The sequence below is a fragment of the Panthera leo genome, chromosome B3, assembly GCF_018350215.1.
Source record: "Panthera leo isolate Ple1 chromosome B3, P.leo_Ple1_pat1.1, whole genome shotgun sequence".
Lineage (NCBI taxonomy): Eukaryota > Metazoa > Chordata > Mammalia > Carnivora > Felidae > Panthera > Panthera leo.
Genome location: NC_056684.1, coordinates 32056735 through 32084319, shown reverse-complemented (window position 1 = coordinate 32084319; position 27585 = coordinate 32056735). Strand labels below are relative to the sequence as shown.

The following is a 27585-nucleotide window of genomic DNA, read 5'->3' as shown; positions in this document are numbered from 1 at the left end:
AGAAGGAAAAAGCTAAAGCTCCAGCCCCTTTGTACTCAGCCCAAGGAACTGAGGTGCACCTGGGGTCCAAAATTCACCATCTCCCCAAATAGCCCACCAGCAAGGAGGGGGGGGGGGTCTCTTAGCACTGACTTGGGAGAAGGGGAGCTCTGGAGGTCCTGGGGAGAGGCTGGAGTGGACAGGAGTCAGGGGCTCAAGCCCAAAGAGACCAGCAATGCTGGGTCCAAAGCAGGGAGAAATGGCCATAGTGGTAGAGACACCCCAGCCTTGCTCCGCCTGCCAGGGCCCCACTTACAGACACACACCCTCAGAGGCTCCTTTCTACTCCCTGCTCCATCCCTTCCTCAGAGGCAGGTCGGTGGCTTGGCTAGGAGTTCCAGGGACTGAGGGAGCACAGCAGCTGTGGGACAGGCAACATAGCTAAAAGCCGGCGGGCCATAGGGCCCCGCGGAGGAGGCCCCAGCAGGCGGACCAGGCTGCCTGAAACCTCCCAACGCTCCCAGCCTGTTGCTTATTCATTCAGAGTGGGAAAGCGCCAGCCCAGCGGCCAGCCAGTACCGGGCTGGCCATGTAAGGCCCCCAGGCAGTCCTGCCTGTCCGGTGCCCTGCAGAGAGCCTCGTGCAGCCCTGGGCACCGCCCCTGCCCTGCCCTGACCCCTTGGCCTCGAAATGCTGTCATCGGAGGAGCCGTCCCGCTCGGGACAAGGCCAGGATGGACAAAGCTAGAGCTGGGGCAGGCAAGGAGCCGTCCTGTCCTCGAGGCCGTGGGAAGAGAAGCACGTACAGGAGTACACTCCTGAGAGCCTCTCGGTCCACCAGGCCTCTGCAGAGGGGCCACCATGGCTGTAGCCCGAGCATGCTGGCAGCTGGGGGCCCTGGTGTGGGGCGCCTGCCTCTGCGTCCTGGTGCACGGGCAGGAGGCGCGGCAGGGGCAGGGCTCGGACCCGGGGCGCTGGCGGCAGCTGATTCAGTGGGAGAACAACGGGCAGGTGTACAGCCTGCTCAACTCCGGCTCAGAGTACGTGCCGGCCGGGCCCCAGCGCACCGACAGTAGCTCCCGGGTGCTGCTAGCCGGCGCACCCCAGGCCCCGCAGCGGCGCAGCCAAGGAGGCCCCCGGCGTCGGCAAGCCCCGTCGCTGCCCCTGCCAGGGCGCGTCGGCTCGGACACCGTGCGCGGCCAGGCGCGGCACCCGTTCGGCTTCGGCCAGGTGCCCGACAACTGGCGCGAGGTGGCCGTCGGGGACAGCACTGGCATGGCCCGGGTCCGCACCTCCGTCTCCCAGCAACGACACGGGGGCTCCGCCTCCTCGGTCTCGGCCTCGGCCTTCGCCACCACCTACCGCCAGCCGCCCTCCTTCCCTCAGCAGTTCCCCTACCCGCAGGCGCCCTTCGTCAGCCAGTACGAGACCTACGACCCCGCGTCGCGGACCTACGACCAGGGCTACGTGTACTACCGCGGCGGCGGCGGCGGCGGTGGCGCGGGGGCGGCGGCCGTGGCCTCGGCGGGGGTCATCTACCCCTTCCAGCCGCGGGCGCGCTACGAGGAGTACGGCGGAGGCGAGGAGCAGCCCGAGTACCCGCCGCAGGCCTTCTACCCGGCCCCCGAGAGGCCCTACGCGCCGCCGCCGCCGCCGCCGCCGCCCGCCGACGGCCTGGATCGCCGCTACTCGCACAGCCTGTACCACGAGGGCACCGCCGGCTTCGAGCAGCCCTACCCCGACCCGGGCCCCGACGCGCCGCCCGCCGGCGGCGGCGCCTACGCCGCCGACCCCCGCCTCGGCTGGTACCCGCCCTACGCCAACGTGCCGCCCGAGGCCTACGTCCCGCCGCGGGCCGTGGAGCCGCAGCCCCCGTTCCGCGTGCTGGAGCCGCCCTACCTGCCGGTGCGCAGCTCCGACGCGCCCCCGCCCGGCGGGGAGCGCGGCGGCGCGCAGCAGGGCCGCCTCAGCGTGGGCAGCGTGTACCGGCCCAACCAGAACGGCCGCGGTGAGTACCGTTCCGCGCCCCGCCGCCCACCCTCCGGGGGCACGATCGGTCACGGTCATGGCCGGCGGAACTGTTCCATGGGCCTCCCCTGAGCTAAGAAAGGAATTCCACAGCCACCGTGCGTCTCACCTCCCAACCTTCCCCGTGTCCTCTCATCGTTAGTGGCAGCATTTGACCAGGGAGGCCTGGGCTCTGACCCTGGCTTGATGGGTAGGGGCTGGAGGCCAAGCTTTGGGAGGAGGCACCTTCCAGACCTGGTTTGGGTCATCTGGGGACAAAGGGAAGGAGCCCTTCTCCCTGGCCCTCCCTCATTTCAATCAGGGCACCCTTGGAGATGCCCCCGGGCCAGCCACACAGGGTGAAGCAGGGAGCATCAACATCAGAAACCTTCAGGGTCAGCAGGGCCCTAGGGGATGCCCCTGGAAGTGTGGCAAGGTCCCAGGCACTCGCATCTGTGAGCTTGGCCTGGTTGAGCAGGAGGTTAGGGAGGAAGCCCTTCCCCTAGGCAAGAGTCCAGACTAGATGACAGGAGTTCCTTCAGAGGGACAGGGCCAGGGCCAGACTAGAGAGGTAGTGAGGCATTGGCCTGGGTGCAAAATTTAAGGGGATGTCAAAAAACTCAGTAATCAAGAAAAGTAATATTTTAATGGCATTTTTAGATCAACAGTAATGCAAACATTTAAAAAACCTGTGATGAACAAAATATCCAGCCTTTAAGAAGAGTTAGTGGTGCCATGCCAAGCCCTATTGGAGCCTGAGGCAAACTGAAAGCTCAGAAATACTGATCCTGCCTTTATTTAAACTTTTGATATTTTGTTCATCACAGATTTTTTGGCACTAGCTTTGGTTTTTAAAAGTATTGCCTCAAATACTACTCATCTTGGTTCCTGAATGTTTTGGCGCCCAGGCCAGTGTCTCACTCGTTTCGCTCAGCTCACTCTAGTCCTGGGCGTGGGGGAGAGTCCTGGGAGGGAGCTGCTGACAGGCCTCCCTTTTGGCATCTTTTGGGGGGAGAGGGGACGTGAAGACAGGACCTAGTCTAGGGAAGGCCCAAGCCATCTGTACGTGAGAACACAGCGAAGGGGCAGATTTCCTTCTTCAGATGGACAACTCCACACATGCTCTTAGCAGGCAGGCTACTGTGGTGAGGGCCCACTTGTGGTCTGGCCAAGGTTAGCTGACTGTTGGCCCATCTTCTGCTGTCCTAGAATTCCCCCTTTCTGCCTCTGTAGCTGCCAGTCCAAAGTCAGCTTTGGTCAAGGTTTTCCGTGCAGTCCCCTGTGTGTCCACATCGCAACCCTGGCCTGCCTCCTCGAGGTGGCAGTCGGTGCCCCGATTCTCTGCTCGGTGCTGAGGTTGCTGCGCGGGACTCACCAGGGGAGGGCTAAGCCCTGCAGGGCCCAGGGGCACAGGTACACCGCCCACCCCCCTCTGCCAGCCTTTGCTACTCTGGCTCTGTCAGCACTGGGACTGCTGTCTTGTCTCCAGCCACACTGACCTGGGTGAGAGGCTGCCTCTTGGGGGTGGAGGTAAGGTTTCTGTCTCCCTAGGGGCAGCTGGAGCCCAAGGCTAGGGGTGAGGAAGGTCCACACTGGTAGCACCCACTCCTTCACATCCCTGGCATAGCACTCAAGTTGGGTGCTGAATCCCACTTCGAGAACCTGCAGGGGCTCAGGACAGGAGCTGGGGGCAGCGGGGGACTTCTGTGATGACGAGCATCCTCCTGCCCAGCGTGGCCTCACACACAGCTGGTCGTCACCAGGACCATCCTGCAGCAGGGTGCTTCATAGTTGTGCCTCATCTGCTCCTAGAGCTCCTTGGAGGAGAGGCCATCCCATCTAGAGGGAGCTAAGCTTTCACGGTGGCTCTTCTTAGAATACACAACCTCAGAGTGGGGCTCAGCCAGAAGTGCCCCACTTTCTGGGCAGGGGAGAAAACTAAGACCTCAGATGCCATAGCACTGCTGGCAGAGTCAGGCCTGGGGCTCCCATCTGTGCTCCAAGCCGGTGTGTTTTCTAGGGCCCCCTCTTTGGCCTGACAGTTCTTAAAGTTCAGAGGCCACCCGCCAGGGCAAGGCCAAGTCTGGATTGGGGGTGCTTGGCGCTTATCAGGGCCTCTGGTCTTGCTCTTGAGCCCCGCAGTTCATTTGGGGTTAAAGACATTTCCCTCTGAAGGTAGACTACCAGGCGCCCAGTGTGCTGATATGCATGCAATCCAGGCCGTGCTCTGGGGGAGGCATAGCATAGGGGACACATCAGTGCTATGGTTGGGCAGGCATTAGAGGGATGAGCTAGGGGGGCCCACACAAGGGGCCTCCCCAGTCAGGGGCTAGGGGCTCAGAGAGGACTTCCCGGAGGAGGAGGTACCCATGCATTGCTGCAAGCGATGGCCATCAGCATCCTCCAGGTGCTCCTTCCCCTAGTCATGGAGGGGATGGTGGGAGGGAGTTGGGGGGGGGAGGGTACAGGCTAGTTTGGGGCTCACTAAGAAGCCAAAGAGGGAACAGTACCTTGTCCCCGATCGTTGGTTCCCCCTCCCCACCCTGCTAGGCCCAGACCATGGAAAATCCCAGTTAAGAGAAGGCCAAGCCTTGTGCTTGAGATCAGACCCCCAGGCCCGGTGTGGGAGTCCAGGGCAGATTCTCCAGGACTGACCTCATTCCTCCTGGCCACACACCCAGGGGTCTGAGGCTGGGTGCTGGCAGCCTGTGTGTGTGTGGGCGTGGATGTGTCCTCACAACACCAAACACATGTGCGCACCGCCCACGTCCCTCCATGTTTGGGCAGTTTCCAAGCGCCTGTCCAGAGCCCGGTTTATTCCTCTGGCGCCTTCACCCTCTTCCCTCCCACCCGGGGCTGGGGCTGCCCAGGCCTCCTGCAATACCATTGTCTCTGACTCTGAAACTTGTAACTGGAGAGAAAACCAGGAAACAGAGGCCCAGAGAGGGTCACATACTTCGCCTGGCTCTCGGCAAATCCATGCAGAGACCTGGAGGGTGACTGGTGGATTCCCAGGCCCAGCTGTGGCCCCTGCCTTTCCCTCCACCATGGCCAGGCCCTCCTCTCCCAGCCCCTTTTCTCTGCTCCTGCCTCCCCATAGCCTCAGCTTTTCTGAGCTGGTGGTCTTTGGGCTAAGCTGACTCCTGGTCCCAGAAAACCACAACTCTTCTCGCAGGGCTCCCCTTTCCAGCCCCAGCCTCATTCCCCGGCCCTGGCAGCCCTGTGAAAGCAACATGGAGCCGCCTCCCTGGCCATTCTCCCGGGGCATCGCTGATGGCTGTGCCAGCCTTGCCTGGCGCCGTCCTCCGTCCCTGTCCTTGCATGGCCAATCAGAGCCCAGGAGGAAGCTGGGGCTGCTCTCAGCCTGTCCCCGGCCAGTCCCTCTACATGTGGGGCGGATAAATCCTTGCAGTGTTGACCGTATTATTCTCCCGCTGGAGAGAGTTTTATAACTCCCGAAGGCCTTCAGGATAAAACTTAAATGCCTCAGCCTATTGCTCTAGAACCAGAGGCATCTCTTTCCTTTTCTCCTCCCTGTCTCACGCCCCCACAGTCCCATGGGAACTGGGCTGCTCCTCAACCTGGATGTTTCACCTCCCTGCACACCCAGGGATGTTCCTAGGGTACTCCCCTCTCCATCTAGCGTCCTGCACTCAGGAAGCCAGACGGGGCCCCTCAGTCCCTGAGAGCAGCCCCAATGCCTGGCCCAGCCCCTACCCCCCCCCCCACGCCCTCCAGGCCACCTCCCCATCTCCAGGTCACCTCCCTACTTCCACAGGGCTTGGAGTAAATGCAGGGAAGGACAGAAGCAGACCTCTCCCCAGAAAGTGTCCAGAGTTCAGGCCCCAAGGCAGGGAAGATAATAACAACCCAGCCATTTGCTGAAGGGTACCCGCTGAGCTGGGTGGCTTAAATGTGCGATTTCATTCATTCTCACAGCCTCCTGGAAAGGTAGAGGTTATGCTCCTCTGGCACAGATGAGAAAACTGAGGCCTAGGGAGGTCTCACAGCTGTGCCGCTGAGCCAGAATTCAAACCGAGCCCGTCATCTCTGCCTTGCACGGAGATGACCCCAGGAGGACCCACACTCCACCTACGAGTGGGGGGTGGGGGGCAGGGAGAGAGCCTGGGCCTCCTCCACCAGCTCTCTGGGCCTCAGTTCCTCCAACTGCAACCCGGGGACAGAGAATGGCACTAGCGTTTGTGGGCACTTTGCACATCACCCTTCTTCATTCCCGCAGCAGCCCCACCAGCCAGCTACTGCTCTTTGCCCCATCTCATAGATAAGGTGACAGGCTCATTTGCTGATTATCACACGACCTCTTAGTAGTGAAACCAGGATGGCGGTCCCATCCCGGGTTCTTAACGGCCATACGTAGTTTTTTAAAATGTTAGGTATTCTTGCTTATCCCACACTCCTCATTTATCCACTCATTCATTTGGTACTTCAACAGAGATTTGACTGTCTGCTGTGTTCCAGGCACTGTGGTGACAGGGTGAGATGGGACAGTGGATCTGCAAGGCCCTGGACGCAAAGAGTCCCTTCTCGGCGTGGTGTCCACAAAGCCTTGCAATTCTCACTGCAGGTTCCAGGGCATTTATTTCACAAGCACTTCTGTCATCGCTTACTAAGTGTCTTATACTCTTCCTGGAGCTTCAGGATCAGAGGCACTGAATCCTCAGGACAACCCTGGGTATCATTCATCCCCATTTTGTCGATGAGTAAACTGAGGCCCTCAGAGGTTAAGTGACTCGTCCAAGGTCACATCGCTGGTGACCACAGCTCAGCCTCCCTTCTTCCTTCCCTGAGGTTGCTTCGGGTGCTCCTTCAGGAAGAAATGGAGCCTTCAGGCCGAGGAAGCTGTTGTGAAGGCTCAGGCGAGCTGTGGCAACAGAGGGGCCTGGGTCCTCTTCCTGCTCCCTGTTTGGCAGTTGAAGGTCACTAGTGTCGGAACAAACAAGTTGTGTCCCAGGCAGCCTCGGCTCAGGCAGACTTCCTGTCTCCTCTGTTATCATCCAGTCGTAAGGCCACATCCTTTCTCCCCTGCTCTCAAACCCTCCATCCCTGCAAAAAGAGACAGTTCCTATTCTAAATAATAATAATAGCCGCTGATATTTCTTGAGCGCTGACTATGCCCCAGACACTATGCTAAGCATTTTGTTTTCTTTTTTTTTTTTTTCTTTTTCATTTAATACCCCCCAGCAACCCTGTGAGGTAGAGAGTATTATCACCGCCATGGTGCAGACCAGGACTAGGCTAGAGAAGTTCACAGTCCCTCATCCAAGGACCCCAGCCGACTCTCTGGGAAGGGTATGGCTCCTGTCCATTGTTTCTCCCAGGTCTACACCTCCTGGAAAGCCAAAATTTGGACTTCTGCCTCAAGTTCGCAGGCCCCACACAGCCTTCGAGCAGGGTGGGGCGTCATCAGAGCCTTACGGGCACCAGGCTGCGGCCACACTCGACCTGGGAGTTCTGGCCTCTTGTCCCCCCTCCTCCTTCTCCCCTAACCCCGGGGAGCCCCCATCTCGGTGTCCTCTCATCTCTGAAGGGGCCCCCCCGCCCCCGCCAGCAGCCCCGGCCTGAGTCCACCCCACTCGTGTCCAAGCCGGGAACACATGGGAAACTCCCCAGGGCAGTGTCGGAATGGCAGGAGAGGAAGGGAGGGAGGAGGCGGGTGGGCCGCCCAGGCAGCCCACACCTGCTTCCAATTCCCGCGCCGGGCATTCCTGCGGAGCGGCAGTCGGCTCAGAGGCCGGAAGGAAAGGCTGGGTCTTGTCGCCTCCCCTGCTCTGACCTAACAGCCTCCTCGCCGCAGGCAGCCGGACCCAGAGGGCCTTTTTGTACGGATTCGGGATCACAGGGCTAGGGTTGGGTCCGTGTCCTCTCCCCCTTGCTGACGGACACTCCGGAACTGGGCATTTTAGTGCCACCTAGAAATGAGGTGTCGGAACGCCAGAGCAGGAAGGGACTCGGGTGGGGAAGCCTTTGCCATCAGAGCCTCAGGAGACAACCCACCCTTCCTCCTGCTTGTAGACCAACTGGAACCATGAGTTTTCCAACCCCAAAGCTGATCCTTTGTCAAAAGAAAGGACTTTTGGAGTCAGTCCCAGCCTTTGCTTGGTAATGAAGTCTGCTCGTGCAGGGAGATGCCGCCAGACCCTGCAGGTACTGAGGCATGTGCTCGCCAGGGCACACAGGTGTCAGGCCCCGAGCTGGGTACAGAGAAGTCAGGGGTGCGTCAGACCCAGCCCTGTCCCCTTCGAGATCTCGGCCCAGCAGCCAGAAACCAGGCTACGGGGTGCAGGGGCCCAAGCCCACCACTAGCTCACCTGTGTCTCCAGCCCCCACCTGCCGTGCACCAACCCCCGGACCCACAACTGGGTGGCAGGTTTCTCATGAGGAAACTCATCCATTCAAGAAATATTTATGGGTTGTCTTACTGCATGCTGGGCACGGTCTAGAGCTGGGTCTTCATTAGTGAAATGAAAGAGACAAAACCGTTGCCTTTGTGGACATTATATTTTCATGCACAAACATAATAAATAGGTAAATAATAGAATGTGGTGAGCACTGATAAGATCTGGATGGGGAGGGGGGATGAGCAGGTTGCTGGTTAAGGTCGGCCTCAGGAAGGTGACATTGGAGCAGAGACTTGAAGGAGGCGAATGAATGAAACACGCAGCAATCAGGAAGGGCATTCCAGTAGAAGAAACAGCCAGTACAAAGGCCCTGAGGCAGGAATTCCTGGGGTGGGGGTAGGGGGGTTCAAGTGTGTTCCCGGTTTGCTCACAGCAGAGTAGCCCAGGAGTTAGGGGCGTGATAGGAGGCAGGTCAGAGAAGTAACAGGACCCTGGAAGACACTGTGAGGACTTGGGCTTTTACTCTCTATCCATTGGAGAGCTACTGCAGGCTTTGAGCTGAGCAGTGACATTTAAACAAGGTCTCTGACCACTAGGCGGGGATGGGCAGTGGGGAGGCCGGCAAGAGGCTGACAGGAGGCTGGTACAGAGATCGAGGTGGAGGTGACAGCGGCAGGCAGGGCGGGAACGACGGGGGTGGGGGGTAGTCAGATTCAGGATCTCTTTTGGAGAGGGAGCTGATGGGGTTTCCTGATGGGCCGGATGTGGGGTGTAAGAGAAAGACAGGGGCCAGGCGTAACACAGAGGCGTGTAGCCTGCACAGCTAGGTCGCAGCTGCCATACGCTGAGATGCGAAGGCGGTGGCTGAGCAGGTTTCGTAAGAACGATGAAAGTTCAAGTCCCTGTGAAGGGTCTGAGGGGCAGGGAGGGACCCAGGGGACAGAAGCACCCACAAAGACTTCTGGAGGTAGGGGCAGGGGGCACCCCGCTGCCTGCAGGGGAAGGGAGGGCAGCAGGGGCAGAGGCTGTGTTCACACGGAGCAGAGTGTGAAGGGGTGAGGCGTGCAGGGAGGCAGCAGAGGGAAGGGCGGCTGACCTCCCCAAAGGTGAATGTCCGCCTCCTGCCAGCTCAGCCCCAGCCTGTTCCCATTGTCACTCATCTGAACGCACAGCCCCAGATCCCCTCCTCGGAGTTGGGCCCTGCGGCAGGGAAGAGTGAGGACTGTCTCTCCCAGTCGAGTGGGGGGCAGCAGACGTGAGCTGGCAGAGCGGCGGTCAGGACTGACAAGGTAGGCTTTGGGGCCTGAGGACTGTGTGCCCCTGCAGGGCTCTGGGTGCGTGTATAAGCCCGGAATTCCAAGACGAGACACCGTGGTGTCAGAGGCCAGGGGCAGAAGAGGTCAGGTTTGCTAGCGAGTTGCCTCCTGACCCTGCGGGCTATGAGATCTGAAAGGCCGGGTGAAGGCCAGACCACAAAAGGCTTCAGCTGCCACCCTGAGAAGTCTGCGCTTGATTCTGTAGGCAGTGGGGACCCACTGCAGGCTCTGGGCCTGGCTTTATGGCTCTCATGGCTCCTTCTCCCGGGCCGGGATCGCCCCTTCATGGTAGGATGTGGCGAACCCCACAGCCACCTTGCCGACCTGCTCGCCACACAGGGGTGGCACCACCGGCCCAACCCTGACAATTTAATGTCCTGATTATCAGATGATGATTTCACAGGGCTGGGAGCTGCCCGCCTCCACCCCGGAGGGCCTGTCAGCTCATCTCTGTGTGAGCTTGCTGCTTTCCCTACCTAAGGGCTCCTCTGGAGTCTGGCTGCTGAGCCAAAACATCCTGCTGCACACATATTTCACAACCCACTGACCGGTTCCTGCTGGACATTGTTTATCCTCCAGCCCCAGGCTCAAGAGATTAGGGCTATTTTGCATTCCACTTTCCTTCATCTGCTTCTTGTGAGCAGGAGGCCTGGGGAGGAAAGAGTTCAAAGGAGCTGAGGTTTATGGAACCCACAGAAAGGGGCAAGCCAAGAGGGAAACAGGTGAGGTGTGGGCAAGGGACAGGAATGTAACCACAGGCCCTCTGCACTGGGCAGCCTCCAGGAACCGCTGAGCAGGAGGGAACAGATTTCTCATGAAGCAGGAAGGATTTAGGTCAGACAGTGGGAGAATTTCCTGGCTGCTGAAGTATCGTCTGTAGAGGTTGTGAGAGGTCTTGGGCTCTTGCCCGAGGCTGGGGAATAGACCAAAGAGCTCCTGAAAAGTCTTTTAATCTCCAAGTGTTTTGGGAGCCATCAAACTGCTCATGGGCAGGTTAGGCTAGTGTGTCCATAGTCCAGATGGGGAAACTGAGCCTAAGGAAAGGGAAGGGACTGTACAATGGGGGATTGGATGGGACAGCAAACTTGCCTTCTGATGTCTTTCCAGAGAAGGTCCCAGCCAAGTCCTGCCAGGGAAGAGGGAGACAGGCCTCAGCTTCCCCCAGGCTGGCATGTAGGCCAGCTTGGGGTGGGGAGCATGACCGACTGTCCAGAGCACCTTGTGAAGGGGCCCTGGATGCCCACTCAGAGGAAGCTCCAGGGACGGAGCAGGAATGCAGAAGAGCCTTATCCTTGGTTCTGTGTTTTCCCTGCCCTGGAGGGTCTGACGGGGTCCCCTCCAAGGCTGCCTGCAGCATGGCCTTGGGACCTGATTCACCTATGCCCAGCCCCTCCCCGGCGGAGCAGCAGCCTGGCTTCAGCTACCCCAAGGGCCTTTACTGCCCTCTGACTCAGTGTTCCTCTAACCCTGGCCCAGACCCTGGGGCAGCCTGAATCCCTATGTGCCCAACCCCCACAGTCAGCACATTGCTTCTGGGGAAGGGTGCCCAGGACTGGCCCAGAGCTCCAAAAGGCCTTGAGTAGGATAGAGAATGATCAGAGCTGGATAAATGGAGGCAGTGAGGCCTGGAGAGGACCCAGTCCTGCCTCGGGTCACGCAGAAAGCCTGTGACAGAATGGGGTAAGAGGCCAAGCTCCCGTCTGCCTCCTGGGAGCGGAAGGCAGGATGCTGTTGGTGACCAGGGACTCCTTGGGTAGCCTGGGCAGACCGTACAGCCACACTTGCCATGGTTGGCCCCATCTTGGGTGTCCAACCCAGAAGACTGGCCATATTGGCCACGGAGGGTGCACACTGTGGAGTCCTATTTAGCAATGACAAATAACGAGCTAGATAGATCTTAAAAGTTTATACATTGACTGAAAAATCAAGAAACAGGATGAGACTGTGAAACAATATCATTTATGTACTTTAAGGATACATACCCACCCCCAACACGGTGCAGATTTTATACAGAGACACAGATGTTCAGGGACATATCTGAAGGTCAGGGGTGATGATGAAGGTTAAAAAAAAATGTTATTCTGGGGCACCTGAGTGGCTCAGTCAGTTAAGCATCCAACTTCAGCTCAGGTCGTGATCTCACAGCTTATGAGTTTGAGCCCCACCTGGGGCCCTGTGCTGACAGCTCTGAGCCTGGAGCCTGCTTCGGATTGTGTCTCCCTCTCTACTCCTCCCCCACTTGTGCTCTGTCTCTCTCTCTCTCTCTCTCAAAAATAAATAAACACTAAAAAAATGTTATTCCAAAAGGGGGAGCCTTGTGTAGACCAGTGATAATGGTTTGTTTGCTCCGAAATGAGAATTATGCTGGATTCAGTCTCTGCATTTAAAGAAATGGGGGTGTCTGGGAGAAGTTCCCACTGGAACCCACTCTATAGAATCGCCAGTGCTAGGTCCAAGGGCTGCATGATTCCATATATTCTGGATAAAAGGTTCCAGGCCCTCCTCAAAATTGTATCTCCACGACTTGAGGGTTCTCCTGCCTTCCAAGTAAGCCTTACCCTCTCTCTAGAGACTTCCTTTTAAAATGCACACTTTTGGGGATGGGGGATAAGCACATGGTCCAGTTATAACTGTCTTTCACTCCACATTGGCCACCCTGCCTGGAGGGCCTGGTTGTACCCCATAAGCCAGAAACAGGAGACCAGTCCCCTATTCCTGCATCTGCGAGCCCCCACTCAAGCCTTCCCTCACCCCCTTGTGACAACACATGGGCTGCCCCCCAAATCCCGGCCCTTGGGGGCTGAGATCTCAAGCCTGCAGGTCCCACTGCTGATGGAATGCCTCCTGGGAGAGCAGGCGGAGAAGGAGGCATTGTTCCTTCCTAGAGAAACATGCCAGCTGAGGGAAGGGCCTGGGGTTCCCAGGGGATCCCCTCCTCTGAAAGGCATAGGGGAACCCAGCCTGAACTCCCAAGGCTACTTTCTTTTCCAGCAGCTTCCCCCAGCGTGACAGAGGTGGAGTATGGCCAGGGGAAGCCAGTTAGGGGAGTCACAGGACCCCTGTGATGATCAGAGATACAGAACAAAGAAGATAAAATAATAGGAGTGATTCCATTTAAGTTCTAGAAAAGGCATAACTGTCTAAGGTGATTGAAAAGCAGATCAATGGCTACTTGGGGTGGTTGGGGGAGGAAAGAACTTACTGGGAAAGGCAGGACAGAACTTTCAGGGATGATGGAAACAATAATTAGCTTGATGGTCGTGGTAGTCACGCTGTGTATACCATTTGTCAAAACTTATCAAACTGTGTATCTTAAATCTGCATTTGACTGTGTATAGATTATACTTCAAAAAAGTTCATTTGTATAAAAAGAGTGATAAGTAGAGTCCTAGGAGGGGGTGGGGAGCTCCTCCTAGGGCTGCTGCAACTCACTGTGCAACCGTGGGCAAATTCATTGCCCTCTCTGAGCCTTGGTTCCCTCCAGCACCTCCATGTGCCCTGGTGCCTTGCAAGGAACAGGGTAAAATATGAAGTATTAAGCCACTAATCACTAAAGAAACTTGCCTGACAGAGGCCAATGGGACGGGGCAGTTAGTCAGCCCCAAAGCATGGTGGGTTGCCTGCTTAGGGGGTGAGTGGTACCCAGTGCAGGATCTGGAGGGAAGTAGACACAGGTAAATACGATGAAATCTAATTATAGATCAATACAGATCCAGCGGGGAGACAGGAGAAGTATGTGAGCCTGGAATGTCTGCCAGTCAAGGGAGACTTCTTGGAGCAGAAGGCACCCGTGTGAATCTGCGATTCCTCAACAGTAAGAGGAAGATGGTCACCTGTGGCCAGGGCCAGGGCTCAGATTGTGACCAGCAGCTCTGAGCTGTCTGTCCTTAGTCTTCCTCCGGAATCCCCATGTGTAGATGCTACAGGTGCCCCTCCCCCCATGGCTTTGGAATTTACAAAAAAAACAAACAAACAAAAAAAAAACACACCTCCACCCACTCAGTTATAACCAACAAGGATTAATGATGTCAAAGCAATTCCCTAAAAATGGTTTTAAGTACAGAGTTTTTGGTCCATAATCTTGAGGTTCCGAGTTGTTGATAGGTGTCAGACCTCAGCGTGTGGCCAAAATTAGGGCTCAGTATAGGAGCAGGGTCGGGGCTCAGTCACAGGCCAGGAGTGGCACCAGCCCTCGCTGGCCCTGAGTACTTCTGGCCTCTTCCATAGCTGGCTTTTCTAACTTCCCTGGACTGCACAGCCACTCCATGGAGTGGCCTAGAGAGGAAGGGTCGGGCCAGAAAAGCTTTGAGGAGCCATCTGTGCATTGTTTATTGAAACCGGGCCTGGGGTGGGGGAGGCAGGCCGTCTGGTGCCAAATACTGGATCTCGTGAGGCTTCAGGCCCAGCTAACCCACCCCCACATGTTGCTATGGGAAAGGCACTTTGATGATGGGGAGAGGGACCATTCCCGTCTTCCTCACCTCCCCCGCCCCCCCCACCCCACCAGAGGCTTCCGGGGACCAGAGTGCGAGAACCACCTTGGCACCGAGGTGGACCCTCGCTTTGAGGGCCCTAGGATCCCCTGGGAAATGACTGCAGGCATTCCTGGAGCTTGAGTAATGGGACCAAGGCTGGCCAAGACGGCCCCCCTCAGCCAGGAGCCACCTCATCCTCACCCACCCTTGTGCTCCAAGCTTCCTCTCCATTCCGAGTAGGTGAGATCACGCTGGCTGCCTGGACCAGGCTCCCGCATGAGGCCCAGGCCCAGGGTGAGCGGGGCTGGGGTCTGGAGCCCAAGGGATGTGTGTGTGTGAGGGTCTGCCTCACCTTCGGGACCTGGAACCTGACAAGGGTTTTGGCAGCAAGAAGAGGGGCCGGAATCCGGTCTGTGTGACTCAAGTCCCCGTACCTTACTTGTCCCCCAAGAGCAGAGAGCTTGAAAGAAACTAAGCAACCTGTAGGCTCATGTCATTGCTTATCTGCCAGAATCCCCGAAGCCTGAGGGTGAGGGGACAAAGAGCCCCGAGCTCGCAAACCTGAAGTCAGTGGCCAAGCTGGGATGGAGCTGAAGGCTCTGGAGTGCCCCCTGCCCACCTCCTACCCCGCCCTGCCCCCACCACTCCTGCACGCCCGGCACCAGATCAGATCTTTCCTTCTTTATTCCAGTGCGGAGACGGTCTAGACACCTGAGTTTGGTTTCTGCTAATTCCTAATTACGCTCCCTGGGACCAAGTTGTGCACAGAGGTGGGGGAGGTGCAGGGTGGACAGATCCCTGGCTGTAGCATGTCCCAGGGTACAAGTGATCACAGGAGCTGAGCAGACTCCCGACTTCCCTGGGTCCTGCAGGGGAGAAGCTGGGCCCCTCAGGTTGCAGGCCAGAAGCTGCAGACAGGGGAGGGTGCGGTCAGGTCTGGGGGCCGATGGCAGGAAGAAAGGAATCCTGAAGAAGGTCGGGCTGGGCGCCCAGTCCGAGAATCCTGCCCTGTCAGCAGCCTGCTCTGGGGATGTGTTTTCCCACTAGCCCTTCCCTTCCTGTCCACCCCACTTGTGCCAACCAGCACTTACCTGGCCCTGCCCATGAGCTCTCTGGGACCCACGTGGGGCCAGAACCCAGGGCTCTCCTGGTGGTTCAAGAAGAAAGCTGTCTGCAGACGGGGGCTGGGGTCCGAAGGCCTGGGGAACAAGGACAGGGAGGTAGTGTCCGGAAATTGCTTGCTTCAACTTAGTCCTGCCTCCAGGCCCTTGTTCGTGCTGGTCGCCCTGCCAAGAATACCCTTTCCTCTTCTCTGGCTCACCAAACCTTATCCTGCCTCCCAGACCTCACTCACATCCCAGCTCTTCCAGGGGGCGCTCAGAGGCTCCCACAGCATGGAGGTCCCCCACCTCTCTGGCCCACACCTGAGCCCAGGGGAAACAGTTCCAGTCACACCCCTGGCTCAGGTTGGGAGGCTTCCTGGAGGAGGCGACAGCCTGTGTAGAGGAAGGAGAACAGCAAAGGGTGCTTGGGGCTGGGGAGGTCTCTGGGCATTAGCCGTGGCCAGCCTGACACCCCTCGATGCCAACTCTTTCCCCCACCTCCATCTACCCCACTCCATCCCCAGGTCTCCCTGACTTGGTCCCGGACCCCAACTACGTGCAAGCATCCACTTATGTCCAGAGAGCCCACCTGTACTCTCTGCGCTGTGCTGCGGAGGAGAAGTGTCTGGCCAGGTAAGGAGGTGACGACGAAGCATGGAATGTCCGGACAGGCTCTGGGGCTCACCCTGAGCCTGTGCTCATGCCAGCCAGGCTGCCTACAGTCTGAATGACCCTGGCCAAGCCTCTGAGCCTCTCAGGACCCTGACCTCTGTGAGCCTTGCCTGCCCGCAGGGAGTCAGGAAGAGAAGGGAACAAGTGAGCATTTCTGTATAGGTCACTATACAAGGAACTTTACTGGGGCATTTAATCTTCACTCCAGCCCTGAAAGTATGAAGTCGCCCCACGCAACTGGGGAGCAAAGAGAGGAACTAAAACTTTTCCAATCTGAGCTGCCTCACGAGAAGGTGCTCCCACAAGGACCCAGGGAAGTCCAATGGGGGAACGAGCCTTCAGGATAGAGGGCAGGAGTACAGAGCCCTCTCCAAGGAGGACAGGTGTGGCTCTCCAGCAGGGGCAGTGGGTGCGGGTGACAAAGGGGCCCCAGTTATGCGTGGCAGTAGAGAGACCGGGAAAGGAGACCAGGTTGCAAGAACCGGAAGGTGAGCACAGTCAACTCTCCGTTATTCCTGGGCGACTCTGCCTCCTGCAGCCCTTGCTTCTGAATTTATTAACGGCGAATATTCTGTTCAAATACATATGCTTTGGGGACATCTCCCTGTGCTAAAAGAATCTGTTAGAGATTACATTGTCCTGCCTCGTTTGTTGACATCTCTCTATGTTGAGAACATCTATTTTTCTTAATTACTTGCTGCCTTCTGCCCCCCCCCCACCCCTTTGGAGTCTTTATTTACTTTCACTTTTCAGTATCTGGGAAGCCCTTTGGAATTTCCACATTTTCCCACTTACGGACTTGCTAGTGCACTGCCACTCAGTAGCTGACCACAAGGCCTTCTCTGTCTGTCACGGGATAAGATGCTTACACCAGATTGTAACTTCACCCACCGCTTCCTAGGTCCAGAATGTCTGGCCCTTGATCGTGGGTGACCAAAAGCACGGAAAACGAGACTGCGGATAAGGAGGTCCACTGTACCACTCAGCTGGCCTGCCCAGTCAGGTCTGGTCTCCCCTCAGTTGTCCCTGGGAAGGGAGCATAATGATCGTGTTCCTGCTGTCACCAGTCCCTCCAGCAGTGAGCACCTGACAGCCTGCAAGGCAGTCCACTGAAGCTGAGTTTTGAGGAGTTTGAGTCAAAGCTAAATTATCATCCCATCTTCATGAAGCACCCTGTGGGCCCAGACCCGAGCTCCCAGATGGGCTGGGGAAGAGGCAGCCCGGCCCCCTGTCCTGGGCCACTGGAGAGCGGCCCCTCAGCCGTCCCGATGACAGGACCCAGTCACAGAGAGTGGGAGGAGAGCTGGCATGAGTGGCTCACGGTCAGAGGAGGAGAAAATGGTCAGAGGAGGAAAGGCCAGCAAGGGCCGAGGCGGCAGAGGAAGCTGGGCGCGGGGCACAAAGCCAGAAGAGCCAGAGGAACTGAGGCCTGGGATGGTGGGGCTCCCCGGGATCACGGGCGGCGTGGGCTGCAGGCAGGGCCCGGACCAGGGAGGGGACGTGCTTCAAGTCTCACCGCGAGTCTGTGGCCAAGCCGGGCCTAGAACCTAGACCCTGACGGGTTCCCACGGTGTGCTGGGCTGAACAGAAGGGCAGGATTTAACTGAACAGAGGGAAGGAGGATGTTTTGTTCCAACCCAGACACAGACAGATTCCAAGCCTCCCCCAGACGAGGCCAAGGGCCTTACGTCCTGGCAGACGGGAGCCTGCACCGCCTGTTGTGCAGACATCCTCTCAGAGAGAGCTGATCCCCACAACTGGCCACCTCCTGCCTCTGGCTTTAGGGCCCAGACCTTAATGAGTGCCAGGGGAGTGCCCCTGAGGCCGGCCTGGACGATTATCAGCAGTACTCTGACGAAGGGGGGGAGCTCCAGTCAGCCCTTCTGCACGTGTGTGTCTCTGTCTGCCTCCCTCCCCTCGCTGCTGTCCCTCACGCCTCTCCTCCCCCTCCCTTTCTCTTTTCACAAAGCCCATGTCAGCTGGGAATTGGGGGTCAGCAAGCAAATTGTGAGCAGGCAGTCTGCCTCAGACCTATGCTCCCCAAACAGAAAAGGGCAGATCGTTGTTCCAGAAGCCACACCGTCAGGGAAAGGACCTAGTCACACCCACCTAGCTCAGAGGAGCATGTGGCATCAGGCTGTGCCATAGGCAGTGCTGTTAGAGCTGTGATCACAGGCCATCAAGGGTCTTCTTGGGGGGGGGGGCAATCAAGGCAGACTTCCTGGAGGAGGGAGCCTGTGTCGCGCTTAGGAGGCTGGGTGAGTTCTGGGTCCGACGAACAGCACGGGCAAAAGTATAGATTAGCATGAGTGAAGTGCGTTTTTGAGAAACAGTGTCTGAAGCTGGAACCCAGGATGTGTGGGGGAGCAGCAGGGCAGACAGGAACGGGAAAGTGAAGAGACTCTGACATGGAAGAGCCCGAGCCTGTGTCTTAGTCCTGCACCTGAGACATGCCGTACTTTGGTCAACAACCGGGGCCCCATCCAGAGGAGGGACCACTTATCAGAATCTCCTGGATGGGCCCATTCTTAAAAAGCCCTCCAGAGATATCGATAGGTCCCCCCACCCCCAGAGGCTGTCCCCCACCGAGAGTCACCTGCAGATGAGATTGTCATCGCCAGACCAGACGCTGCTTTAGAAAGACTCCGCTGGCAGCTGCCGGCCACAGGGTGGAAGCCGCAAAGGAGGGTACAGCCAAGCCCGTGTGGTCAGGAGAGACGGGGAGAGACCTGAGCCCCAGCCTCAGTACAGGGAGTCAGTTGTGAGGACGGTCAGGGACAGGTCAGCTGGCTCTGGGCGTTGGTGACACGGCACCCAGCCCCACCTCGGTCCCCCACCCTGTCCCTGCAGCACGGCCTACACTCCCGAGGCCACTGACTACGACGTGCGGGTGCTACTCCGCTTCCCCCAGCGAGTGAAGAACCAGGGCGCCGCGGACTTCCTCCCGCACCGGCCGCGGCACGCCTGGGAGTGGCACAGCTGTCACCAGTGAGTGGGGCCCTCTTCTCCCCCATAGGTGCCCGGGGAGGGGCAGGTGCTGGCGGGAGGGCCCGGGTGGGGCCCCTCCTCTCCCCCCACCGCGTATGTGCTCAGGGAGGGGCAGGCGCTCCCGGGAGACATTTGCTGCCATGGATCCACCACTGGGGCAAGAGTTCCTTAGCAAAAGCTAGACTGCAGGAGGGGGACCTAGGAGGATCCGTCTTAGGGGACAGAAATGTCTAGAGTACGGGGAATTGCCCGAGGGAGGCTGGTACAGGTGGGAGCCCAAGAAGGACGCGAGGAATCCTGAGGGGGTGCCCTCCCAGGGGACCTGGCCAGGTGGGGAGCCCCAGAGACCCTGCCCTGAGGGACACGGGGAACCAGGGAGCCCCAGGAGCCCAGACTGGTCAGGAGGCGGTGTCACAGGAAGCCCAGGGGTGACTAGGCCCCCTTCTTTCCCTCCTCTTGTCCTCTGCCCCCAGGCATTACCACAGCATGGATGAGTTCAGCCACTACGACCTGCTGGATGCAGCCACAGGCAAGAAGGTAGCCGAGGGCCACAAGGCCAGCTTCTGCCTGGAGGACAGCACCTGTGACTTCGGCAACCTCAAGCGCTACGCATGCACCTCTCACACGCAGGTCCGGCCAGGCGAGGGCACCGCGGTGGGGACACGGGAGCATGGGGGTGAAGCCTGCCCAGGGGGAGTGGGGCCAGGGGGGACCAGGGAGCGGAGAGCGATGTCCAGCTGGGCCAGGCTGAAGACGGGTCAGCGCCAAGGCTCCACTCAGCTCCGTCAGAGCAAGGGTCTTCTCACGGGTCATCAGGCCACCACAGGGCCCTGTGGGGGCCGCCCACCCCCCTCCCCTGCCTGGGCCCCTCCCTGCATCGCCTCCCAGGTGTGCTGCCCAAGGAGAGAAAGGAACATTGCAGTGAAATGTAGATGGCGTGGTGTTCCATTGCCTGGTCGTCCACCCAAATCCACCTTTCTATCAGTCTGTCCAAACATCCACCGAGTGTCTATCTGTCCTGCCCCTCTGTCTCTTCATCCAGTCCTCCATCCATCTCTCCAGCCATCCCCCTCCTTCAGTCCCTTCCGCCTGGCTATTATACCTCCCTGTTGTCTCTCTGGTCTATCCACCCACTGGCTTCAGAAGGGACACACCCTGGGGCACCTGGGTGTTTAGGTCGGTCGAGCGTCTGACTCTTGATTTCAGCTCATGTCATGATCTCACGGTTCTTGGGTTTGAGCCCCGCACCCGGCTCTGGGACTGTCTCTTTCCCTCTCTCCCTCTCTCTCAAAAATAAAGAAATAAACTTTAAAAAAATTAAAAAAAAAAAAAGGGACACACCCACTCTGAACAGCTACCCCGGGCCAGAGGAAGGTGGGGCCAGACTGCTGGAAAGGCACAGGGTGGCACCCCAGCCTTGATCCTGTCCCCTCTTCCCAGGGCCTGAGCCCCGGCTGCTATGACACTTACAACGCGGACATCGACTGCCAGTGGATTGACATAACTGATGTGCAGCCCGGGAACTATGTCCTCAAGGTGGGCCTCCTGGTCTGGGCCACTCCCCCTACTATTGCTTGTGCTCAGTGCCCCTGCCTCTGGGATATGCTTTAGCCACTGGGGCACCCCCTCCTCCCCCAGCTGCTGAGGTGGCATCCTGGACATCAACCTGGAGTGGGGGTCTCCTCTTCCCCCTGGAGGCTCTTAGCCTCAGGCCGACAGAGCCTCTCTTTCCATAGAGACACCAAGGCACCTTCGGCCCAGGTGCGGTGATGCTACAGGAGGCAGTGACACTGTCTTCCCTAAGCGACAGAGGATTTGAAGTGCGGTGCACCCCCCTGTCTGCAGACAGGGCAGGCTTTGTGCCATCTGGAAGGGGACCCTGCCATTCTCTGAAGAGACCCTCCACTCCTCACAGTGACCCCTGCAAAGCCCAGGGCTCCTGTGACCAAGAGTCCCTTCTGGCCTGAACCCCTCCTGCAATGAATGCTACTCCAAAGCCACTTCCCTGGGGGTGGGGTGAGAGTGGGTAGAAAAGCATGTTATGGACACACAGCCCCATGTGGTACATCCATGCAGGCTGTGCTGGGGCCGGGGCATCACGGTCTCACCTGGGGAAGTCAAAGGTCAGCCTCCTCTGTGAAGGTGCAAAGCAAAGGTGGGGAACCATTCCACCAGGGCCCCTGGACCCGCAGCTCCACACCCCAGAGCAGCAAAGACAGAGCTGTGAGCAGTGACGATGGGGCTTGGGAGGTGCTCTAACCTGCATGAACACAGCCTGTCGGGAAAGCTGCATTCAGAACACAGCAACCCGGAAGCCACTGGTTACAGTCCGGTCCCAAGCACCTCCCAGCAGGCTCAGAGGCCCCTCTGCTCAACTCACCCAGGGGCCAGGGTGCTTCTCCTTCCCTTGGTTCATCCACTCACCAGACGTGTACAAAGGCCCCTCTGAGTTCCAGGCACTGGGGACTGGAACCGCATAAGTAATGCACAATTCCTGCCCTTGGGGAGTGTAAAGGATTTAAAAGTAACATGTTCTTCCATGTTCTGCAGATATAAGTCTGGGTGTAGCCTACCCCAGTGAAGCGCCCCCTCCCCAGTTAATCCGACGTTTAGAAGGCTTCCTGTGTCCCAGTGGTTCTTCAGACAAAAGGCACGGGTGGGCCATCATCTCACTGAGCGTCAGGTTCTCCAGCTCCAGGGTGGGAGATGCCACCTGGCAGAGGCAACCCTTCCATCGGTCATGTAGACAGGCATGGGTGGTAACAGGGTGCCAGCCTCAGACTCAGGAGACCAGCCTTGGTATCCCTGCCCAGCCCCTGCCCCCCATTCACTGCTGTGTTCCCTGGGGCAGTGACTCAACCTCTCTGACCCTGAGTGCCCAATGGAGGGCCCACCTGGCCCAGGCTCTGGCTCCGGGGAAGCTTCCCACATTCCTACAAGGGTGATCTGGCGATGTTTTCTTTGACCACGAGCTGTCTCTTCTTTCCTCTCTCTCTTTCCATGTCTCTCCACCAGTGTGGCTCTGTCTCCGTACCTCTTGGTCTTGAGGGGTCTTCCTCCATCGTCCTATATCCTTCTGTCATCTGTCTCCTCCACGTCTGTCTGTCTGCGTCTCCGGGGCCTTCCCTAATGACCAGGTGAAATGCAGCCCTCTGACCAGGTCCCTTTGCCCTCTGCTCCCCTTCTTCTTCAGGTTCACGTGAACCCGAAGTATATTGTTTTGGAGTCTGACTTCACCAACAATGTGGTGAGATGCAACATTCACTATACAGGTCGCTATGTTTCTACAACAAACTGCAAGATTGTCCAGTAAGTGCACACCCACCACCCTCCCCTCCCCAGCCCCTTTTCTACCCTTGAGGTGGGGGGGGGGGAAGGGGGGGAGGGAGAGCGGCAGGCAGGGCTGCATGAAATACACAAGATACCTGTGCTTTGGGTCACCTTCCTAGCCAAACCCAGCTGCGCCTGGGCCCAGCCCACAGGCTAAGCAGGAGGAGCCTCGTCCATGCCAGCCCCAGGCTGAGTGCTCGAGGTGGAAGCCGGGCCCTGGCGTGCTGATCTGGGGCCAGATTGTGTGGCTCCAGGTGGGAACCAGCAGGAGGCAGCATAATTGGGTGGAAGTCTGCAGTCCTGCCTCTGAGGCTTCCTCGCTCTGTGACCATTGGGCAGTTCGCCTCACCTCTCCGAACTACTTTTCGCAACTACAAAATAGGCCCTTCCCCTGTAGGCTTGTGAGACCGAAAGATTGAAAGGCCTGATGTCTGCGGGTTGGAGAATCCTTCATAACGGTGCTCAGTGAATCGTTAGTGGCCTTATCAAGTGGATTGAGTTAAACAGCCCCGCGTTAGAACTGATACTGGCTGGAATGAGCTTTCATCCACGCCTGGGCCCAGTGGTAGGGGAAGCTGATGCACTCTGGCCCAAGCCTTTGGCGGGGGTCCTCAGTTGCCACTTTGCAGAGGGACCCTCTGCTTACAAACTCACAAAGAAACCCCACCCCACCCATGTGAATTTAAAATGATCAGACCACAGCAACTCTTTTCCATTTAAAAACAAACAAACAAAAAGCCCAGGAGTTGCTTTAGGCCATCAGCTGGGTGACAAATGGCAGAGATTCCAAGGCCCAGAGAGTCAGCATATGCTTATCAATGATTGACAGGTAGGAAGTTTAGCCTGTGACCGGGCTCAAGGCTCAGTGTGTGACCAGGGGCAGGGCTCAGTGTGTGACCAGGATTAGGGCTCAGTGTGTGACCAGGATTAGGGCTCAGTGTGTGACCAGGGTCAGGGCTCAGTGTGTGACCAGGATTAAGGCTCAGTGTGTGATCAGAGTCAGGGCCCATTTAGATACAGCCCTTTTACCCTTGGCTGCTACCATTAAACTAACTGTTCACACACACCACCCCCACCCCCACCCCCACTACACCACGTATGCTAAAAATGAGAACAGCAGCCTCTAGTTGAATACAGAGATCAGATTCCTCATAAATTGAATTTGATCAAAATTGTCAAGGTCACAGAGTCTGTCTAAAACAACAGACTCCTGCCCCATCTCTGGCAACTTGGCTCTCTCATAGGCCTGGGTTTCTGACCTCCTTCCTCCTCAGGGCCTCTCTTATTCAGCCATTCCCAGTTCAGGGGCCATCTCAGTGGTAGAGGGCCTCTGGGAAGCAATTCTGGGGAAGGAGAAAGAGGAAGGAAGGAAGGAAGGAAGGAAGGAAGGAAGGAAGGAAGAAAGGGAGGAAGGGAGGAAGGGGCACATAAGAAAAAAGGGGGTCGAGGGATACGCAGGGAAGCAGGGAGCCTGCATCCCTCTCTTGTCCTGCCTGCTGCTGGGAAAGGTGGATTGAAAAGCATCCCATTTTCCGGTGATGCCATGAGCTAGGCCCCTCAGCAGGGCAGACAGAGAAGCAGCCCCATGCACCCCTCCAGCTCCCCTGGGGCCTGCGGGCCAGGGAAGGCTGAGGCCCTTCTTTCCAAGCCCTTTACATAAGTGCTTGGAAAGGCTCAGGTCTTATTAGAGCGTCTCTGCTACCCTGACCGCAGGCGGGCGGCCGGGCCAGCGCACAGGAAGCCGGACGCAGTGTTCCCAGAAAGGCCATGGGACTGACGCCTGTGGGTTTCGCTCATGTTTCTGAAAAGGAAGAAGGAGGCTTTTTTGAAAAGTACTGAGTTAGAAAAAAAAAAAAAAAAAAGTGTTTCCAGACAGTAGCAGCTCTACTAATGGCCTAGAAAACACTGTGGAACTCGGGGCATGGGAGGGGGTGGTGCAGAGACCACACCCTGCGTGGGTCGGTGAGTCCATGAAACCCCTCTTCTTGAAGCTGGGGCCTCCCGTCCCAGGGATCTGGGCTGTGGAAGGGGAGCCCTCAGCTTGGGAGGCAGAGGTGGGCTTGCTGACAGTCGAGTGAGGGGTCCTGCCCTGCAGCCTACCACTGTTCTCTTTCTTTCCTTAGATCCTGATCTCGGAGAGGATGGACACACGGCCAATGTCCCCACTTCCCAAAGCCGGCCCGGCTCCCCAGGAAGCCTCCTGCCAGGACAGACCTGGCCCCGAGGGGCCCAGCCCCCACCCACAGGCAGGGGCAGCTGGAAGCCACAGGCATCCCTCCCTGCCGGCCTCAGGGAGCAAACGCAGACCGAAACCACAGGGATTCCGGATGCCAGGCCCAATTTTGTACTTAACTCTTCTCTACAACGTTATTTTGTCGATGGTTGGTTTTTATTTTTTGTATTTTGGCCTTACCACAGAGCAAGATTGCCCAGGCCCCGGGCTGAATAAAACAAGGTTTTTCTACTCTGTGGTTCTGCATGTGGCCTGCCGGCTGGACTGGCCAAAGCAAAGTTGGGCTCAGGGGACATCCTCGGGCTTCTTCCTTCCCCTAGCAGAATGTGGAAATGGCAGCCGCCACCTTCCAGGACCACAGCTTGACCAAGAGGGCATCCAGCCCAGTGTGGAAACCCCGTGGGTTTATCCCAAGGCCAAGCCCACAGTGTGGGAAGGGGCCCACATCCCTGAGAGAGGGGTCCTGGCAGGATGGGGTGGGCAGCTCTAGCCCACTAACCCCTCCTCGGGGTCTCCTTCCTCTGCCTCCCCTCCTCCTGCAGCCTTGCCATCCCCCCCCCCCCCCACTTTCTCCCACAGTCGCTCACTCTTCCAGCCACCTACTGTCTTACTCACATATTGAGTTCCAACTGAATGCCGGGCCTGTGCCGGGGCTGAGCATCAGTCTTGCTTTCGGGCAGTTCACAGGGCAGGGAGGAGAGTGTTCACCACACCTAGTGAGACAGCCCTGGGGAAATGGTAGAAACTTCTGAAGGCAGGTGGTATCTCCCGGGAAGGGAAGGGACAAGAATCTACTTGGCCGAGGGGAGTCCAGGCAGGAAGAAGCAGAAGGAAGGCACCTCCCCTCTGTCCCTCCCATGAGCCCTTAGGCTATCTCAGCTGGCCCCTGCCACCTGCTGCTGCTGCCGGCCTCCTTCTTTCCTAGGGGATTAACACTAGTGAGAAAGGGTAGGGCACTTGGTCCAAGAACCAGGGCTCTAGGGTCCAGGGCCAATTCTTCTGCTCACTGGCTGGGTGACATTGTGAAGGACATTGTGGAGAGGGAGGGCTTCTCGGAGCCACACAGTTCTAGAAGGGTCCTGGCCCCAGCCCACTGGAGCCCTTGGACCACTCCCCAGCCCAGTCAGCAGGACGGGGTGAAGCATGGCTGCACCCTCCCACCTTCCCCGACTGAGCCGTGAGAGGCTTCAACTCTCCCCTGGCACAGGGTGGGTGCTGAGACCTGCCACTCTCTGTGAGGGGCTGGAGAAGCCTGTCATCCAGGGGTCCCCCCATTCTGCTGTATTTCTTGCCCATGTATGCCTCAGGAATGCTGTCTGATTCCAGCCCCACCCCTCTCCTTTCTAGGTGTCCCCAGGAGTGAGCAAGGGAGGTCTCAGACAAGGTCCCCAATTCCAGACAGAAGGACCCTATAAGGTAGAGTCAAAAGTCCCCAATTTCCAGGTCAGATGGCTGAAGTCCAGAATGCGAGCCTGTCTGAGGCCACGGGTGAGTTCAAACCAGACCCAGTGCCGGAACCCATGCTCTAACCCAGGCCGGGGCCGCATGCCAGGTGTGTTGGGGGGGGGGGGGGTATATCTGTGCTTTCAGCTCAAGAAAGGCCCCTGGGATGCACAGTGCTCAGGGGCCGGGGGGTTGCTGCTCTCCAGGGACCCGAGGGTTGAGGAGCATCACAGCAAGAGGAGCAGGATTGCCTTCCCCACCTGAGCCCGAAAAGGGTGATTGCCTGGAATCCTTCACATTCCAAGAAAACGCTACGGGGTTTGACCGGTCAGTGAGGTCCTCAGTGCCACACAGGGTCCCTCTTGGTCCCTGGCAATGCTTGCGTGCCCCACCTGAGCTCGCACTCAACCCCCTCCCGGGGGGGAAGAAGGGAGGCCTGGTGGGTGAGCCATGACTCTCAGCACTTCCCTCCGGGGGTTCACAAAGCCAGAGGGTCTCCACCAGCACATCTAGGCACTCACATGCAGGAAGCCACCTAGGTTGCAAAGGGCGTCCCGGACACCTGCCCAGTAGCCCCCCCCCCCGCCCCGGGCTTGCTCAGCGCCCATGCAGAGAAGCTTACGACTCTCAGATGATGCTGTTAGAAACATCTCGAGGCACAATGGGCTTCCCTTCAGACTCCTCTTAGGTCGAGGCCACAGAATGTTAGGTACTAACAACCTGGGATGGGCATGGCCGGAAAGCAGGAAGGACAGAGAGCAGACGCCATGCAAGTGGCAGGGGACCTGCCTGTGGCCCTAAGTCTCCCTTCTGGTAGGCCCCCATCTCCCCATCTGTGCCCTAAGGGGCTGGGCTCCTAGGGCTCCAGTGCTGATCCTCATCTGCCAGCGAACTGGGCAGGAGAAGAGAAGAGAGGGGAGGGTAGGGAAGGGGAGGGAGAGGAGGAGAGGAGAGGTGACCCATGCAAAGCCCAGGCTGTGTGGGGACAGGCCTGGGGACTGCTGCTGGGCTCAGAGCAGGGCAGCCAAGGGAGAGACTGCAGCCTGTGGAGGACCTGGGGCATCACTGGCCATGGGGGATGCCACAGACGGAGGCCTGAAGTGGGGGCATCAGATGCCAAACCAGGTTGCATCTGGAACCTTCAGAAAGGCTGGCAGTCAGTAGGCCCTGGGCAGGGGGAGGTGTGGCTGGGTGGACCCTGGCCAGGGACGGGGCCTCCGATGAAATCCTGCTAATGGGGCAGCTTGGACCCAGATCCCTCTGCTCACTAGTCACAGCCTCCATCCTCTCTCCATTCCCTCCCCAGAGGAACATAGTTCCACACCTGTTCCTTACCCAGGACAGCAGCACCTTCTTCGTTAGGCCAGGGCCCGGGAGAAAACATTACGGGTCCTGGCTCCCCCGGCTCCACAAAATTCCCACCTTTTTTGAGAAGCTACTTAGGCCTGTCTCATGGAAGCATCTGGTAACCACAGTGTGAACGGCAGAGCTGGTTCTTTTAGGCGAGGAGCTTTTCCTCTGTAAAACTGACTCAAGAGAGAGCACTTTCATAGACTGCTCAGCAAGGGGAGGGGGAGGGGCGCTGTGAGGCTATTTACAGATTTCACGAAAACAAAGCCTCTGAAGTTGGACCCTGAAGAGATGGGGCCCGGGCCCAGCCCCTATCCCTCTGCATCGGAGG

The 27585-nt window shown here is 58.1% G+C and overlaps 1 protein-coding gene across 3 annotated transcripts; it reads left to right on the top strand.

Moving 5' to 3' along the window:
- Nucleotides 1-507: 507 nt before the first annotated feature.
- LOXL1 (lysyl oxidase like 1) lies at nucleotides 508-24692 on the top strand. Of its 3 annotated transcripts, none has more exons than XM_042941446.1 (7): nucleotides 510-1986; nucleotides 15763-15871; nucleotides 18761-18898; nucleotides 19372-19528; nucleotides 20339-20434; nucleotides 22092-22207; nucleotides 24352-24692. In XM_042941446.1, the coding sequence occupies exons 1-7, from the start codon at nucleotides 840-842 to the stop codon at nucleotides 24356-24358; spliced, it is 1770 nt and encodes a 589-aa protein (XP_042797380.1). In that variant the 5' UTR covers nucleotides 510-839; the 3' UTR covers nucleotides 24359-24692. The 3 variants fall into 3 exon arrangements, 2 of the variants coding, with proteins under 2 accessions (XP_042797380.1, XP_042797381.1); XM_042941447.1 differs by lacking the exon at nucleotides 510-1986 and adding an exon at nucleotides 13374-13474; XR_006203445.1 differs by lacking the exon at nucleotides 24352-24692 and having other exon boundaries at nucleotides 508-1986; nucleotides 19372-19427; nucleotides 22092-22178.
- Nucleotides 24693-27585: the final 2893 nt, after the last annotated feature.

Bases quoted from the DNA above. Each gene is read 5' to 3' on its own strand.
- LOXL1 (XM_042941446.1), top strand. From the start codon at position 840: ATGGCTGTAGCCCGAGCATGCTGGCAGCTGGGGGCCCTGGTGTGGGGC. The intron at 19,529-20,338 runs GTCCGGCCAGGC...CCCTCTTCCCAG, and splicing joins CATGCACCTCTCACACGCAG to GGCCTGAGCCCCGGCTGCTA. The intron at 20,435-22,091 runs GTGGGCCTCCTG...CTTCTTCTTCAG, and splicing joins CCGGGAACTATGTCCTCAAG to GTTCACGTGAACCCGAAGTA.